The sequence below is a fragment of the Pholcus phalangioides genome, unplaced genomic scaffold (genome assembly GCF_987345545.1).
Source record: "Pholcus phalangioides strain wild (caught in Gottingen) unplaced genomic scaffold, Ppha-v1.0 ptg000013l_1, whole genome shotgun sequence".
Taxonomy (NCBI): domain Eukaryota; kingdom Metazoa; phylum Arthropoda; class Arachnida; order Araneae; family Pholcidae; genus Pholcus; species Pholcus phalangioides.
The window spans coordinates 6,406,258-6,425,451 of NW_028301606.1; the positions used below are offsets into that span (position 1 = coordinate 6,406,258).

The 19,194-nt window shown below is 33.4% G+C and overlaps 2 protein-coding genes across 2 annotated transcripts in view; one reads left to right on the forward strand and one right to left on the reverse strand.

Moving 5' to 3' along the window:
* Nucleotides 1–1,834: 1,834 nt before the first annotated feature.
* On the forward strand, nucleotides 1,835–13,943 carry LOC149078505 (GMP reductase 2-like). The gene is made up of 7 exons (XM_089240615.1): nucleotides 1,835–1,989; nucleotides 4,231–4,350; nucleotides 7,345–7,428; nucleotides 7,558–7,731; nucleotides 8,720–8,908; nucleotides 10,717–10,919; nucleotides 13,184–13,943. The coding sequence occupies exons 1-7, from the start codon at nucleotides 1,903–1,905 to the stop codon at nucleotides 13,380–13,382; spliced, it is 1,056 nt and encodes a 351-aa protein (XP_089096741.1). The 5' UTR covers nucleotides 1,835–1,902; the 3' UTR covers nucleotides 13,383–13,943.
* A 1,747-nt stretch (nucleotides 13,944–15,690) lies between these two features.
* Nucleotides 15,691–19,194, reverse strand: part of LOC149078506 (A disintegrin and metalloproteinase with thrombospondin motifs 16-like) — a 52,658-nt gene continuing 49,154 nt past the window's right edge. The window contains exons 18-23 of the mRNA XM_089240616.1: nucleotides 18,926–19,037; nucleotides 18,694–18,817; nucleotides 18,292–18,484; nucleotides 17,317–17,499; nucleotides 17,066–17,222; nucleotides 15,691–15,919 (exon numbers count right to left, since the gene is read on the reverse strand). Of these exons, the coding sequence (XP_089096742.1) occupies nucleotides 15,807–15,919; nucleotides 17,066–17,222; nucleotides 17,317–17,499; nucleotides 18,292–18,484; nucleotides 18,694–18,817; nucleotides 18,926–19,037 (882 nt within the window). The 3' untranslated portion in view covers nucleotides 15,691–15,806. The remainder of the gene's footprint in view (nucleotides 15,920–17,065; nucleotides 17,223–17,316; nucleotides 17,500–18,291; nucleotides 18,485–18,693; nucleotides 18,818–18,925; nucleotides 19,038–19,194) is intronic.

Sequence of the window (19,194 nt, forward strand, 5' to 3'; positions counted from 1 at the left end):
AGCTTCACCAGACGGTCCAATAACAGAAGGTTTGATAATTTTATTTCATATTTGTAAATGATAACTGAGTTGTGATTGGTCAAGATTCCGTGACAGATGTGTTTATGGGAGACGGAGGAAAATGTAAAAACCAACATAAATCATAACCATAAACAAAGCTCTGATGCAACAAAAATATGAAAGTATAAATTCTTTTTTTTTCAGCAGATCATAAAAAAGAGATGGTGAACACCAAAATTACTTATTTTTAATGTAATTTTTTAATAACTTAATAATATTTGAAATTATGGACGAATTATGTATTGAATCCAGGGCCCCCCCCCCTCCCTCCCCAATTCATGGAGGCAGGCCCCTAGACTTTCCTCTTTTCCTCTTGAACCCAACAAGGCCAACAAATCCCCCCCCCCCTCCCCATAAAGAAGAAAGCCTCAACACCAACTTCTCTTCCAAGGAATGATTCACCATCCCGTGAAGAAGACGTCTTCTTTGGGAATGTTGGCACGGCCAACACCTTCTAGAGCAGTGGTTCTCAACCTTTGAAAGTCCGCGGCCCGATTTCATTTATTTTTGTAAGTGGTTGGCCCGGTCAAACACGTGATTAACGGAACATGAATGGGGGAAAAGGAAACGGCAGATCAGTCACGGCCCAGTACCGGGCCGCGGCAGGCGGTTGAGAAACACTGTTCTAGAGCAACCACTTCTAGAGCAGCAACTTCTGCTTTAGAAGGTATTGGCAAGGCCCGGGCTCTATCGCAAACCAAACCCTTTTCCCGGATTTAAGGTGGACCTCAGACCAAGATTTTTCTTGAGCCACTCTCTATATGCCCCTAGACATTTTCCCTCTTCTTTTTGAACTGAACAAGACCAACATCCCCTCTCCACCCACAGCAGAAAGCCGGCTTTCTTCTAGCTTGAGGCCTCAACACCATCGCAACCTTTCTTTCAAGGATTGAGTCATGCCAACAACCCCTAGGTTCTTTGAGGGGGGGGGGGGGGTACTGCAAAGGCACTATCGTGCATTAGGCCCTCAGCTGAGATTTTTTTGGTGGGCCTCAGGCCAGGTTATTTCATGACACTCTGAAGCAGGGGTGACTCAGAGAAAGGCAAAGTAGGTTCCCATGCAAGGGCGTTGCGGGGGACTTGGGAGTCTAGTCCACTTCGAAATGTGAAAAAGTGACTGAAAAAAGGGAAAAGATGGCCAAATTTATTTTTCTGTCAATTTGCCCCCCCCCCTGAACGAAATTTCTGCCTACGCCCCTGTCTCCATGCACCCCGAGACGATAGAAAATAGAAATAAAATATTTTTGTAAAACAATATTAAAATGTTGAAAGAAGCAGACCTTATTAATTTCTGTTAGTTGGAAATGCTTTTTAAAGGTTAGGAACGCAAACTTTCTCTGGAAAATTTTCTTTGTGTCCTCTCCTAAGCAGGGCGGTCTTTAGAGTTCGTAGCCCACTGAATTATAAATACCTCTTGGAAATAAAATGTGATAAAATGACACTGATCGTGGAGGCACGGCCCAAGGACGATCTTGTAGTGCGAATTTGTTCTTGAGTAAACTTATATAAAAAAAAATTGACTCAGTTTTCTTTCCCACCTGCATAAAATGACTGTCTTTTTAATCATGAAGAATACCGGTTTCATTCATAAAACAAAACCAATCCCCAAATCTAGGAAAAATACAAAATATTCCATATATTCAGAGTCGTATGGTCTTGAGGTCAGGCCAAGCTGTAGAGTCTTAGGAACACTCACGTGACGTCACGCTAAACACAATCCTGGGAAAGGATGTGGTTCTACAAATCTGGCAACGGTTTCGATAAATAGTTTCTGCTATTTTTGTCAAGGCCGTTTCAATTTACATCCGAGTGTCTCATTTCCGACGCAAGTTAACCGAAAACATGCCGCATATCGAAGGAGAAATTAAATTGGATTTCAAAGATGTCTTGCTCAGGCCGAAGCGAAGCACCTTGAAAAGTAGAAATGATGTACGAGCCGCAAATTTTATGTTCATTATTTTATTGCGCCCTTGAATATGTTCGCTGTGTTTTATTGTTATTTAAGTTATTGTAAATGGTTTTCTTTACTTGAAACTTCCAAAATCACTCCTAAATACTACGTGTACTTAGGGGCAGTGCCGCAACTAGTTACTTTGTCACCCGGCTCTTTAGTGCCCCTTATAGTGTAGAAAAATCAGTTAAAGGGTGAATTCGGTGTCCCTTTCTGGTTCAGCGCCCGGGGCACCAGACCTACCTGCCCCCCCCCCAGTTGCGGTCCCTCTTAAGGGGGGGGGGGGGAACTTTAGGTATTTTATCGCTGCAATAAATGCCCGCAACCGCAACAATCAGGGCTATCTTAAGGCCGGTATACACTAGCGCGCGGATCATGCAATGAACGCATTCGCAATTGGTTGTTCAGTAATTTGCACGGTGTTGTGAACGATTCTTGAGCTGTTTTAACTGGACCCACCTGGAATCGGTTTTCTCAACGAACACAAAGGAAGTTTGGGTACCCACGAGCGGATTAGAATCGCTGCAGCGGGTCGTGCGTTGCAAGATTGGCTCGCTAGTGTATACGCGCCTTTAAGAGAACCATGACACCCCCCCCCCCACACTGAAGTTATTTTTTTTCAGGCCTCCTACCTGGATAGAAATATCCACCTTTTAAGGCTTTGTAACTTTGCCCTGGATGGTTTTTTTATATAACTTTTTTTTTCATTTTTACTATGAATTAACTATACAGGGGGTCCCACCTGAATGCATTGTTTCCACAAGAAACAGACTGGCCGCAGGCGAATACAAATGGGAGGCCCTCCCATTCAGTAAAAAATATATGTATTAGCATAGAAGGGTAGAGAGGTGGACATTCGCCCCCTTCACTATACACAAACTCTGATTTGCTGTTGCTCCTGCCCCATTGGAGCAGCCTGTATCCACTTATGAAGTTGGTGGGCCTACAAACTACTCCATTAAAATTCGAAAAAAAATTAAGAATTTTTTTTATTAAATTTAATGGTGAAAAAAAAATAATGTAGATGGCTCACTTAAAATCTTGGCTTTGACAAAAACCTTGGTGGCCATGCATTGAAGACTCCTGATGTAAGGGGTTTGTATTTGTGTGCTGTATTGTAGAGCTTCAAAGCACTGAGCAGTTACATACCATTAGCTAGCAGCTTTACATTTAACAAAGTTTGGTGATGCTCATAGGCAGTGTTTGAGAACACTAAAATTTGTAATGACACCTAAAATTTTCTAGTCAGAAGTCGACATAAAATTTCTTGAATTTTTTGCAAGCCAGTATGTAAAAGGCTCTTCAAGTTCTGTAAAAGTAAAAAATACTACTTCGGACTATTTCTTTTTTTTTTATATAAAAAATATGCTTGGCTTCCAAGAAAAATTTACCTGGCACCTAATTTTTCATTTGATTTGTCAAACTCTGTTCCTAGAAAGTGTGGCTTGCACTTTCATAACTGCTGGAAGAGATCGAGATGACCAGGAATATGTACAACCAAAATTTTGGATCTGAAAAACGGACCCTTCACAAAATTCAAATAAATGAAATCATAAATTTTTCATTTCTTTTGCGATTAATTAATTAGTTTTGCTTCTCACAAAACTAATGACCCTTTTCACAAAAATAAGGGAAATTCTCACTAAAACAGGAACCTACAAAAAAAGTCTGGACAGAGAGAGACCCTTGATGACTCTTCTTTTCCACCTGTGACTGTGAATGGTCACTCATTTAACTGTTTCTATAAGTAGGCCTATATCACTATTTTTCATAGTCTAGGAACTTTGTTTAATACAGGCCTCCGCACTTCAATCTTTGAATCTTTTATTAATACAGTGGAATGTCTCAATAACGAAATCCTTGGGACTGAAAATTTCATCCTATAATAGGGAGTGTCTGTTAATAGGTAGTTAAATACACTGAAATGTCTTGTGTGAAAAAAAAAGCCCATTAATGGAAGGTGTTCGCATTTGAGGAGTGTCTATTGTAATATTTTTTTAATGCAGGTCAAAAGATTTGAATATTAAAATGTTATGAAATTAAATATTAAGAATCAGAAATGAAAACAGGTTCACCTTTTTATCTTATATTGTGATTTTAACTTGTGGATAACTTTCTAATAGGAAGACATTATTTTCCTTTCTTATTATAAAACATTGCATTTACAAAACAGAGTAAAAAAAAGAAAATTCTGTGTCTATTCTTTTCTTTATTTAAAGGTTGATTTATACAGAACCTTCAAGTTTCGAAACTCTGGAAATCAGTTCAATGGAATACCTATAATATCTTCAAACATGGACACCACAGGAACATTTGAAGTTGCTAAAGCCTTGGCAAAAGTAAGTATCCAAAATAATATATATATTTTTTAACTTTTAAACAGCTTTTATAAAGTTTTATTTTTTGCAATGGACAAAAATTTGTAAAAATATTTGTGACCACCATGAAGAAATGAATTTTTCCCATTTAAATACAGTAGAACCTCAACTTGTCGTGAGAGCATTTTCCCCCCATATAAGTATTTTTAATTCCTTTCAATGGATCATAATTGAACACTTCTTTTGTCTCTTTTTGGTTGAGGCCTCTCTTTACTTCTTATCTTTGGTGAAACCTTTAGAAGTTCATATACACAGACTTGTATTTTTCATTTGGCGACTGCCGCCACATTATAACCATTATAAACATTTTATCTTCTGTCTCGTTCCCACGTTTTGATGAATATCCAGAAGTAACACATGACCCCTATTGACCAATCAGAAAATAGCATATCTATCAGATTGCTCTTAATCTAGAGGTATTGCACATTTCTTGGCAGGAACTTTTGGGTAGTATCCATGAGCATGCCAACTTGAGTGGTTGTGGATGTCAAGTTAGCAAGGTTTCATTTGATCTCTCCCTCCCAATTTTTAAAAGTCATTTATGCCCTGTACATGTACTTATGCGTAGTAGAACAATTCCATTTCATCTATAAATTAATATGGAAAAAAATTATCTGCAATTTTTTACAAAAAGTTTCAGGATATTTCCGAATTATGGTGAAAAAAACAATATATTATTTAATAATGAGCAGTGCAATTGCCTAAATTAGGAAAAACTTTGATTTTATTTAACTTTGAAATATTGATTTAAAAAAAAAGACTTGTTTTTTAGCTTGTTCAACCAGCTGAAAAATTTCAAATATCATTCGTGACTTTTGTGATACACAGGTCAAGTTTCCCGGCTCCAAAAAATTGAAAGTGACCTTACCCTCCAAGGAAGTTCTTTCGAGTTCAATATGACAAAAAAAAAAAAACTGGTGAAATATACAAGAGGATGTTGTGAAAATTTATTAACTGGCCAATCTACAGGAAATGTTGAAAAATTAATTGTGATACTACATCACGAATTGTAGCCAACTTCAGCGCGATTTTGTTATTTTGTATTGAGTTAAACAGGTTTCTCTCCATTAAATTTAGTATTATGCAAATAAGAATTATTCTTATTCGCAGTCATGAAAATAAGAATTATCAAGTTGTCGGGGTACTCGAGTTATCAAGGTTCTACTGTGTTGTGCTTGGAAAAAAATAAATCTGGTAAGGTAGAAATTATGCTAGCTATCATTCTTGGGACTTGGGGATCTGCCCCCTCAGACATGTGAGAAATGACTGAAAAAAAGGGGGAAATTGTTCTGTCTTTGTTCTACCTCTTTGGTCCCTCTCTGGATACAGGTCTGATGCTTTGGTACTTGTTGCTTTTGGATGAGAATTCAGTCTCAATACATCCCATCCACCTATTGTTCACCGCATTAAAAAAAAAATCTGCCTTTGAGGCCTTTTTAGTTGTGAACAATACTTTTGATGATCCCTTATAGCAGGGCTTTCCTTCTACGAGAGTGTGTCATGAGAAGTTCATAGTTGTGCTACAAAAAATTTTAAAGAAAATTAACTAAATTATTTTATTAAAAAAAAGAGAAGATTGTATTAAGAAGGCTAAAACATATTAAACTCAAATTTTATATCAACAAGTGTATAAACCAAAATCAATTGTTTGCAAAGATTCAAATTGGTTTTTTTTTTTCAATGAAAGAAACACCATTAAAAAGTGATAGGATATTTTCTATTTTGTTTGTTATTGTTTTAACTCGTATAGGGATTCAAAATACTGTATTACAAATAAAAAGTATAATACATACTTATTTTCATTGTGTGAATCCTGTTGTGTTGTAATGAACAATATTAAATTATAAAAAAATATTTTTAAAATGAGAACTGAGCTGGATTCCTTGAGAGAAGACTCAAGAATATGTATGTTCAAAGGTCAACCTTTCAAGGAATAAAATATTGTACATCATGCTCAGATATCTAATTAAATTTTGTTCCCAGAATTTCAATTATTTTGTGATTACAAATAAATTGTGTTTTAGGTTATATGCTAATAGTTAAATTAATAAAATGGTATGTTTTAAAATATTTTTCAAATCTCAAATATGCTTCAATATAAATAAAAATATTACTACTTGACTATACATGCACTTCCTCTGTGGACTTTTAGTCTGAAAGAGTTTGTTACTGGTCAGTTTTGGTACTAGGCACGAATTTCCAGTTCAGTATTCTGAGTTGTCTGCATATGCATGCAAAAATACCTGATAAAAAAATAAAAACTTGTCACAAAATAAGATATATGTCGTTAGTTTATTATATTGGAAGATCGCAGACAACAGGGGGTGGAACATGATAAAAGTGTTTAAAATTTTTAATGGGATGGAATATGCTGTCAGTTGACTGTTTGGACAAGGGGACAAGTATTGAATGGTAAGGGACAATTCAAGGTTGTGGTGTCACAGGGAATTTTTCTCTAATAGGGTTTTAAATAAACGGAATAGAATTCACTATTCCAGGGTTAAGCTAACACAATTGACACATTTAAAAAGAAATAAAAAAAGCTTCTCTATTCTCAGATAAGACAACCATAAATATTTTTATGGACATTTTTATCAAGTATATATAACTTGTAGTTTTCATAATTGCACTTTTAATTGGGTACTGTATTTCAGAAATATATGACATTCTTATAGGCATCTTTTTTCAGACAACTTATTAGGCATATTGTACGTTGTGGCCTAGTATTTGGCATATTTTCAAACTGTATGCAGAAAAAAGAGTCTAATTTTTATTTTCAGACTGCACACTGAAAAACAGAGGGTACAGTTTATTTAAATTTAAAATTAATAATTTAAATAAATTAGAGGGTACTGCTGAGTATCACTGCACATTAGCAGTGATACTCAGTGTAGTAATTTCATTTTTAGTTCCTCAATATAACTTTTCTCAATGCTTATTATTTGATCATTTCAGCATGGTTTATTCACTTGTATTCACAAGCATTACAGTGTGGATCAATGGAAGAAATTTTCAGAAGAAAATCCAAAAGTTTTGAAGGTAATGTTGATTGTATCAGTTATTGCTGTTTATCATATTTCTGTGTACTGTACATAAAATGTGAATGCATCATAAAAATTGTTGACTAATTGAACATTGATCATATTTCTTTTTTTTTGTAATGTATAGAATGTTGCTGTTAGTATTGGTACAGCTCAAGGTGATTTTGAAAATTTATGTGAGGTCCTGAAAGAAATTCCAGACATTGAGTACATATGCTTGGATGTGGCAAATGGTTATTCAGAGCATTTTGTTGATTTGGTGAAACAAGTTCGAAAAGCTTTCCCATCTCGTACGATAATGGTACATATATTATACATCCTCTGCAGTGAAAATCTTTTATAACAATAGCCATATAATACAGATGTTATTTTCCAGTCTCAGCACATTTTTCCATAGTGTAGATGTATTCCATTTATGATGATACTTTTCTCTAGTGTGCATTCTTTGAGCATTGTTATAAAAGAGTTTCACTGTATTTTTCATTTTGTATATTTCTGGTAATTTTTTCCCAATTCTACTAACTGAGATCAATGAATTCAATTACAGCTAGCAATAATTTTCTCTGTTAATCCTGGTATTAAAGGTACTGAAATAAATTCCATTAGAATAGCTTGTGTGGCTAACATATAACATTTTTATTAACATAATTGGTTTTACTGTTGCCTCCAGATTATCTGACAATCACACAGGACACCAGATATGTCAGAAAATTCAGACATTCATATAATCAGGAAAACATTACCAGTAGTAATTTTGAGGTCACGATAATTAAACTGTTAGTATAAATAGAATACGGTTGAACCTCGCTATAATAAACCTGATGAACAAATTTTAAAATGAACAAAAGTTTGGTCTTGTCCCATAGGATGTTCTCTCATTAGATCAGCCTATAGAAGACCAAATGTTTGGTCCCATGAAGTTTGTTGTAATGGGATTTGAATAATAAAAGCATGAATAAAATGTCATTAAAAAATAATTTTTTAGTTTTAATTCTATCAATAATTATTTTCCTATAACTATTATTTTTTGTATTTTATTTCCATCTAGTACATTTTCAGATATACCATACCAGATTTCACCAATTACTTAACTAGTTTCAGAATATCTAAAGCCTACTACATACCCATTAGAGTATTATTGAATTAAAAGCAATTCATGCATATTTTATTATGCACAGGAAGCAATGAAATCAGAATTTTTTTTTTCTTACTATGTATGTGTGAGATTACCAATTAAAGTTTTTAAAAATGCATGTCATGAATTGAATAAACATATAATATTTCAACAGGCAGGAAATGTCGTCACTGGTGAAATGGTGGAAGAGCTGATTCTGTCAGGGGCAGATGTTATTAAAGTTGGTATTGGACCAGGTTCGGTTTGTACTACCAGAAAAAAGACTGGTGTAGGCTATCCACAACTGAGTGCAGTGCTTGAATGTGCTGATGCTGCTCATGGTTTAGGAGGGCATATTATATCAGTGAGTACTTACTCTTTGATAGAGCAATGGTTGTATATATCAGCTGTAATATAATAATTTGGTTATGTACCTATGCATAAGATTACCTCTAGCATTTGCAATCATGAGTAGATGCTTTTATTTTCAGGATTATAGCTACTGCTCAAAATTGAATACATGATGTAAAATTTCTGAAAAATTCATAGTATTTGCCTAGTATTCGAGGAACACAAGTGTAGATATGTGTAGAAGAATTCCAATTTAACAAAACCTCCAATTTAATTATTTTTTTAATCTAACAAACGAATTTCAGGGTTTTATCTGGTGTGATATTTTGAATCTGGGTTAGACTGTTGATTAAATAATTTTTCAATCTAGATTGGATTGAAAAAACTGTTCGAAAAAATTATGAATCTAAAGTTAAACATTTAGTTAATTAAATGTTATATTTTTTGTATTACATGTAGATTTTGGTTACAAATATATTATAAATATATATTGAAATTTTATGAGTGAGACATATTTAAAATATTCTTATTTCAAACTCTGTTAACCTATTTATGATTTCACCTTGATGCTCTTTGAATTTCATTTCATTATTGCAGTATTTTGTTGAAATCCCACCAATTAAGAATGTTCCAAGAGAAATGCTAAATAAATAAACAGGAAGTATGACAATGGACGGCAAGTGTCCTCAATCGAGGACAGCAAAATGACATATTTGAAAAAAAAAGTTGCAGTGAAATGAAATTGAATTGTGTTATTCATTCACATAAAGCTAATCTAAATAATTAATTAAAATCACATGAAAATGACAACATAATGCTGGTAATATAAGGTAGAAAACAAAAGTACCCATAAGATAATAAAATTCACCAATTTCAAGAGCTCATTTCTAAACCAGAAATGGCTTCTCCAGAATTTATCAATACCAATCATTGAGTAGGTTTTTCATCTATCTACGTGAGTAAAATATACAGAGTTCCATGCTCTTTAAGGAAAAAAAAACATCCAAACCCTCTAGAGCAGTGTTTCTTAACCACTGGGCCCTGACATCAGTCAAACCGGGCCGTGAATAGCTCGCCATTCATTTTTATCCCATTAGGCATGCGTATGACCAGACCTCCCACTTACATAAAAGAAAACTGGGCTGCTGACTTCCAAAGGTTGAGAACCACTGCTCTAGAGTCAATCAGAAGTAGTGAAGACTAAAAAGTATTAATTTAATTCATTCATATTACCTAAATTCATGGGATTTATTCATAGATGAAGATAGACTTGGAAGTTGGCATGATGATGCCAATTCATATACACACGTATGATCAGCTGTCGACTCCACCTCTGACGCTAAGGGGGGGGGGGGGCAATATCTCTCCCATGGATTTATTCATAAGGTTAAATTAATTTATTAAAAAAATCCTTGTTGAGTAAAACAATTTGTAATCCGTTAAATTCAACTCACTTTATGCATTGTCTTAGAATTAGACAACCATAAGTATTCTTATGGGCATATATATGCATGATGAAATATTATACAATTGTTTTTAATTCGTTTGCTGTATTTTTGAAATATGACATCCATATATGGGCATCTTTTTCTCAGCCACCTCGTTGGGCATTTTGCCTGTTGTGGCATTGTATTTCTATGCAATTTTGTTTTACACAACTATTTCATGAAACCATTTAACCTTTTAAAGCAAGGGATGCCTGTATTAAAATGAGTACAGTGGGTGCAACTTGCACGATGATTTCGGGTAAAAATCTAGAAAGTTACTTCTTTAGTGATTATTTCAGTAATTATTGATGAATAAATTGTTCATTTTGAAAAGGATGGAGGCTGCACTTGTCCAGGAGATGTAGCCAAAGCATTTGGTGCTGGTGCTGACTTTGTCATGCTTGGAGGAATGTTTGCTGGCCATGATCAGTCGGGAGGGGAAATCATGGAAAAAAATGGACGGAAAGTAAAGCTTTTTTATGGAATGAGTTCTGCTACTGCAATGAAAATATATCATGGTGGCGTTGCAGAATATAGGTGAAAAAAAATTTGCATACTAAATCAAAATTTGCACATTATAACATCTTATTATCCATAGCTTGCATCAAATCAAAACATACAGTCGGTCCAGATAACAGATACTTATAGCTTAAATGGATAAAATCCTCTGTGTCTATGGGCATAGCTGCCAAGTCTCCCGAATTTTCTAGGAATCTCCTGAATTTTAGCTTCGTCTCTCGACCTTCCGAAAAGTTCTTAAATCTCCCGAATTTTTACGAAAATCACATTGTTCCTAAAAATTCCCAACTTCATCTGAAAACAATCCCTGAGGGGCAAAAAGTCTTTTGCCTCTGTTTTTTCCCCTTTCGAAATTACATCACACGTCGTAAATGGAGGAAGAGTGGGGAATTCCTTTTTTAAGGAAGTTTTACAAACCCTCTGATGGTAACAAGAAAAGTTGTTTGCCTTATCGTGCAGGGAAATAGTTTTTTTTTATAGCAGCCCATAGTCCTGGATAATAATTGAAGATTATGGTGACGCGCATGTGATAAAAATTTCCTCTTTTGTTGAAGTTACGTACATGCAATAACAAGACATGAATACCGATAGGAAAAAATTTTAATTTTAAAGATACTTATTCCCTGATGAATTTCATCAAATGTTCCAGAAAAGGACAGACTTTTTGTACAAGTTGTCTTACATAGACATCGATCATGGTGTAAAGATCGACATCATCACCCATGTGAAATTAAAAACACATCAAGCAAGTGTCACAAAAAGTCAGTGTTCTTCAAAAATTGACGCTTTTTTTCCTTCATCTTCCTATGATTTTGGGGTCATTCACGCAGAATGTTTGTTCACATCGTTTCTGATTGAACACAATATATATATTTTTTAGATCACCATTGAAGTTTTGGCCTCGAATTTCACCTGTTTTTTGCATAAGGATTTTATTCCCTACACTTTAACTTTTATGTGTGGAAAATCCATACATAATTAAGTATTATACTTCATGTCAACTGTTAATACACATCAATTACTATACACAATGTTTTTATTGGATGAAACATTTGGAATTAATGAAAAATATATTACTAAGATTTAAAAAAATTAATAGTAGGTACTGAAGTATTCAAGTTGTCTTCAATACATACATTTAATTTTATTTTTGCTCACTGTGGAGCCAGTAGAGGACACTAACTCGCCTAATGAAAAGTGAAAATCTTGGGCATTGTGATCATTATAATTAAATATAATTTTCATTTAATTTTTGATGTCCTACTTATTCTAGGAACTTCAGTTTTCAATATACAAACTATACTAATGTTATAAAATAGCAATTGAATTGTTCCCTGCTTAATCCGATATTGTGTGCTGGAATCGTTTATCTGATTAAGCAGGACCAACTGTATTTTTGCACACCCTATAATGAACTTAATTAGGCAAAAAAAAAAAACTTTAAGTGGATAGAGATTGAAGTTCTTTCATAAATAGTTAGGAAATCATAATTCTCAATACAAATTTCATATTGGAGATTTCTGAATCTGTATAGAAAAATTTCAGCCAAAGCATTGAAAAAAATCATTAAAGTAGAAACGTCTCTTACATTTGAAAACCTTAGAGTGTATCTTCATATATATGACTCCCTTCATCCATACATTATATTAGGAGGGTCATTATATCAAAACTAAAACATATATGGTAGTCGTTCTATGGGACTTATCCTATCGGTTGTAGTAATGGAATGATCGCTATAACTTGGGGGTTGTTATAACGATCGTCAACTGTACTGTGAACTTTATCGCAAAAGGGAAAATTCAGTGGCATCATGAGTAGTAATAACATTATACTCCTTCATTACTCATAAGCGAAATTACTATCCATCATGTTTTCCTATTCTCACACCGACTGTTTAGCATTAACATTTTTACATTTGATAGTTATTTACCGTGAGTTTTTTTTTCACATAGTGTATTTGAAATGGACTATTTGCAATAATTAGCATTTGGAATTTGACAAATTTTAATTTCAGTTATTACATCTAATGAAATTAAATATTTAAATTTAACACCTATAATATAAATGTTAACATTCAATACACAAGTAACCAGTTTTTTTTTTTTGGAAATTACTAAAAGATGTATCTGTGTTCTGAGAGAGAAACTCCATTCTAAGTTTTTAAAAAAGACATTTAGATCTGGCTATAAATATTTCCTCACATTAACACACCAAGTATCTTATTTTCATATCTTGCACAGAAAGAAATAATTTCCACTAAGATTTCTCAATTTATTTTTCAGGGCTTCTGAAGGTAAAACTGTTGAAGTTCCATATCGTGGGGACATAGAAAAAACTGTCTTAGATGTACTGGGTGGCCTTCGCAGTGCTTGTACATACACAGGAGCTGGCAAACTCAAAGAACTACCGAGACGTACGACTTTTGTGAGAGTAACTCAACAGACAAATGAGATATTTTTCCATAATGAACTGAAAAATTAAGTTATATATTTATGATCCTACTATAATTTATTCTTGTCCTTGAGGAATATTTTTCTAAGATGTGCAATGAAAGTATTTTTTGTTCATTCAAAATTGTCCATACCAAAAGAAAAATTTTAGGAATACAGTCAAATTAAAAAGAATGCCTACTTAACAACATAAATAATCAAGATTTTTATTACAGCCTGTATTTAGTCTTGTTGTAATTGTTTTACTTGTGATTTTGTGTAAACAATTCTGTTATACTTTCCTATATTTGTTTTGTTTTTTTAAATAAGTTGTTGCAATCTCTATTGCACAAGAGAAAAAAAATTAAATTGTTCCTTGTCATTGATAAATTTATTTCCTAGAAATTTTATCAATCTGACTCACATTTTGCTAGTCAAGATTAAAACATGCATGGAATGCTAGTCAGTTGATGTCCCAATTTCAATATTATTTATTGTTAGACATGCAAAATTGTTACATGCAATAAGAGCTGAAACTTATGGTTTTCCAGAAAAGTCTTAGTCTTATTTTCTGGAGCTGTGATTAATAAATCGCTAATTTTATTTAACAAGATTCAATTTTGAAGTGTTTTTTAATAACATCGTTTGTCTGATTTTTTAACTTTTACAGCAGCAATGACGAGATATCTCACCTAACTTGATGCCTTTTATTTCAGCAATTGCAAAACATATCCCACCTCCTTAAAACCCTTTTTTTTTTAGCAATGATGAGCTTGGCTACTTCATTGCAATTTTTTTACCATAACATATTTTCCATCCCCATTAATCTGTCAGATCAACTGCCAGTGGGCCAAGTCAGCTTTTATTCAAAGTTTGATAACAGAAGGAGAGGGGACAGTTTTTTCTTTCCCTTTGAGATAGTGCAGGAATATGCATATGAGGAGAAATATCAAATAATTATTCTCAATGTTTGGGGGAAAGCTCTTATCAGCTGCACGAGATAAGAAAAAAAACTTTTTGAAAGGGGGTGGCATTTTACAGAGGATTTAGTTTTTCTCTGTGACTGTCATATGGATCAGAGATTTCTAAAAACTGCTGAAAAAGTTAAGGGTCCCATGCACATGGTCAAATTTTATGTGCAAACTTCATGTTTGTGCAAAGACATCTTCAATATCTTTGCACAAGCACAGTTTGACAATACGAAGGATTGCTTCTAATAGACCAAAGTTTGAAATTCACCATTTCATCCTGTATGGGCAACGTTTGGCAAACATAATTGTTCCACAAAATGTTCGATTGTGTATGGAACTTTGAAGCTAGACTATATAATTCAAGATAATTCCCTTAATTTTTTTGTTTGGAAAATTAACACCCCCCCCCCGCTTCAGCTTATGTTTGTGCAATCAGAAGTCTGCTTACAATTGTGAGAAATGAACAACATGGGTCCTACATTGTTTACTTTGACAGTGCAAAAATGTGTAACAGCAATTTGGAAAAATGTACCACTAAACAGCGTTTCATTGTATAGATCTTTTTTGAAAATACAGTGAAAACTTAACAAACAACCCATAGATACATTCACTCCTCTTTTATAGCCAAATAATGATTATTATTTTAAAAGCTTCCATTAAAACATTTTTTACTGCGACTAACCTTTTATATGAGTCTTACTAAATAGATTATTTAGCTTTAGTTAATTTACATTACATAAATTAGTCCATATTTTTATACATCATTAATGATGTTTTTCACTTGAAATAACTCACAAATAGAGAGAACTACAGCTATATAACCGAAATAGCTTCATAGTAAAAGGGCCAGATGTAAAAGAACAGCAGTGATTAAAATAATCTGATTACCAAATAATCAAAATTAGTATATGCCTTTTCCCTCCCCCCCCCCTCCCCAAATATCTAAAATGTGCCAATTCATTGAGATATCAGTGAATGAACTTCAAGATTTTTTTCTTTGTTTTCTCAGCAAATTTCTATTGGTTTAGAATAGAGTGATGCAAATTTTCTAATTGAAAATTTGGATTGGGTGGCTATATAAACAAATTTTGTAACCCCGTTCTCCAAAATATTCTACTTGCTTTTGTTTTTTTTCTTTGTTTTTTACATCTTTGTTCAGACATAATCACTTTACTGCATGATTATCTAAGCTGCTTCTCTATAGTTATCTTTCAATTTGAAATTTATTTCAATTCCACAGTACTTTTCTATCTACCCCATACATACATTCTCATTAAGTATTTCTTAAATGATATTTTCCTATACTTGTGAATAAATTTGAAATTTTAAACCTCTGCTGGCATCAAAAAATAATTTCTATGAACACTTCAATAAATCAAAATGGATTTTAAAAGTAATGAATATTTAATTGAAATTTTTTTAACAAAATGATGTTTTTTTCCATCATCTTATTTATGATACTTACAAAGTTGAAAGAGATGAGATTCTGATGATTGTATGGAATATCACAATAATTTGCTGCACGTCTTGCAACATTTTGTAGCATACATTTTATATTGGCAAGCTTTCTGGGCTGTGAAAGCAACACACCAGCGGTGTTGGTCTTGGCAACTTGAAGCTGAAAGCCAATTCAGAGTATAATAAGCAAGAAAGTGAATTGTGAAGTAAGAAATTACCTTAGCAAGTAATGCATGAAATGATAAATTAATAAAATATTCCGATGATAATTTGATCAATTTATAAAGCATAGGAAAAGAATTTTCAAGTAAAACTGCAGAGCACTGGTGAAATATTAGAAATCCTGTCAAACAAATATTAAATCAAATGTTTATGGAGGGAACAGCTCTAAAATAAAAAAAAGGAATTGAATGGGAAATGAGTATTTCATGGTTATTATTACAATGATCTACTTATTCATCAGTGCAGGGAAACAATACTGACAGGCAGACACGTAAGTGAGAGATGCTTATAAGTGAATAGCATTACTATGCCATATCTTTGACCAGGAGTGCAGAAAATTGTGTTATAACTGAAAGAAACTTAAGTGATTACTATATTTGCTTTTATTGTTCTGGGCCTACCTGCTGAAGTGCTATCATTGATTTTTATGTTACAAATCACAATCTTAATTTAACATGAGAATCATTGTGTAAGTCAGATATAAACTGTTCAGAATCTATTATGAGCTAAAACATTATCAGCAAACATTTGTTTATGGAATATAAAATAGGAATTACATGGAAATTAAATATCTCTATAAGGTTCCACTGATATGCTGATCGGGACACTTATGTTACACTCACAAATATATTTTACAACTTTCCTGGCATGCAGCAAATATGTTCCTATGGGGCTTATTATATACGGGGGAGAAATTGGGTAAATTGTTTTCCACAAGATTTTTTTTTTCAAAGTGGTTGAAAATTGTGCTGCTGATGTTATGTGTGATGGCAAGTCAGGACTACCTAACAAAGAAAGTGAATATAGTAAAAAGTCATATGGCTGATAGCAAATTATTTCATATTAGCATGATCACTAAATTACTGCAGTGAATGTAAATTTAAAATTTTTGGGCAACATGTTACAAATAGTTAAAAAAAACTATATTTTTATTTACTTATTAAATCAATATTTTATTTTAAGTGTAGTCTGTGATTCTTAATTAACCTTGCTTTTCCCAGCATGCCAGGAAAATTTTCTGTTAGCTTATGGTGAAGAACATTCAGTGTTTCAATAATGAGTTACAAATGTTAATTTTATATACCTCGAGTTGTGATGCTCCTGCAATCCATTCCTGTACATGCTAAATTTTGAATAGGTTTTGATTTTTCATTGCATACTGATTTGATCACATTGGTTGAATTTATTGGAATGCATGATACATTTCTTGTCTGAATGCCTCTGCCACATTTTACATTGCACTGTTGGGGGAAAAATGTAAAATGTTAAGTTATATATCCATACATACGCTATGCATGTCTTAGATATTCAAAAAACCTCATGAAAATATTATACCTTACTCCATGGTCCAGCAGACCATGTTCCAGTCACTGTTGTACTTTTTGTACATTTATGATGACCGCATTTGCGAAGACTTTGAGGACGAGAGTTTTGATCGCACATTGAACTTGGCACTGGAATGTCTTTTTCACAATTCACATTTCTCTTTTGTATGCCGTAGGGGCAAGTTTCTGTGCACTGCAAGTTGAATACAAACAATACAAATTACAAACTTTAAAAAAATAGTTTTATTCTGCACAGCTGAGAATATTAACCAGCGAGCACTTGTGCTAACATGACAAACACTAGCACTCGTGCCAGAGCCTTATTTTTTTCTTCAGTTGTGTCAACAGATTCATTATTTTGAAGGGTTAATGAATGTTGAGGTTTTTTAATAACATTAATGCTTTTATGTTCATAAAAATATGGAAAAACTAACAAATGAAAAACAAGCTCCAGCAATCAGTAGTCTTGATCTGATTGCATTTCAACCTCGGATGACAAGTTGTGATCACTAGTCTATTCATTGCTGAAATTTTTTTTTCATTTGTCTCTTAATAGTGGATATTTCTTATAGTAATGTCAAAAACCGTAAACTTTTTTTTTGTTCATAAGTTAAATTATGAGGCATTTTGACTGGATAAGCAACATTCCCAACGTGCTGTAATGAATTTGAAGGAGTCAGTGTTTCTTAAAAATTTACTCTTACTATTTAAGGTGACGTTTAACCACTGCTACCCAGGAGATGATGAATTTCACTTTGAAAGGGATCTTTTTATGTAAAGCAACTAGGCTGCTAAGGCCCAGTGTGAGTGCTCGTGGGTTAAGTCAGGGTAGCAATTGAAATAAGTAGATAAAAACAGAGGGTGTTAATACATTTGAATAAAAGAACATGTTACAATATATGTCTTGAAAAGCAAATCTGGTTTGCTAGAATAACATGTTACTTCTATCTATACATTCTTGTATACAATTGTGTTCCATACTTACCGCTGACCATGATCCTACAACCCATTTTGGATCACAGCTCTGCTCAGGACATTGCATTCTGTTTGGAGGTTTGACAGTATTAATACATTTACTTTCATGAACTTCTCCATCATCGCTCACACAAGACACATCTCTGTAGCTCCATCCAGGGTTACAACCATCTCTACAGGATGACCACTCTCCAGTTTTCCATCTTGTTTATATAAGTGAAATGTTTAAAAACAAGATGTAGTTAAAGAGTATTTTATTAAGCATGGAAAAAGAGGAAGTCATTTCGATAACGATACAAAGTTAGTACTCATTAAACAATTTGTTGATATTTACCGCATTGAATTAATGTATTAGTTATAAAATTTGTATTGGCAAATTCAAAGACAATTCTAATCAGAAAAAATGGCTTACTGTGGTGAGCAAGACGTCTTCATGCACATGTAAGTTATGTTAGATGGTTGAGGAGCAGAGCACATTACATTTTTTAAAATATTCCCAGATGTATCCATGCATTTTGGAGTTGAAATTATTACTCCTGAAAGAAATGAATGATGTGATGAGTTAATGTTACCAATTACAAACATCACCACCAAGATACTTATATTAGCACGAAAAAAAAACTACTGAAACATTTTTTTTTTACCATTTCCACAAGATTTTGAGCAAGTTGAGTTGAAATACTTCCATGAATGGTTTGGAGAAGATACGACAAAATCATAATTTATTGTTGCCGGCACTACATCTTGTACAAGGACCTTCAAAACAAAAAAATAGGTTTCACAAAAAGATTCATTTTCTGCCAATAGGATGAGCTTCATTGTACAAGTATCAAAACCTCCGCCTATTTGGTGGCGATTTGAATTCATGAACATGAGGTATAGTCCCGCTCAAAACAGAATCCTAAAATGTAAT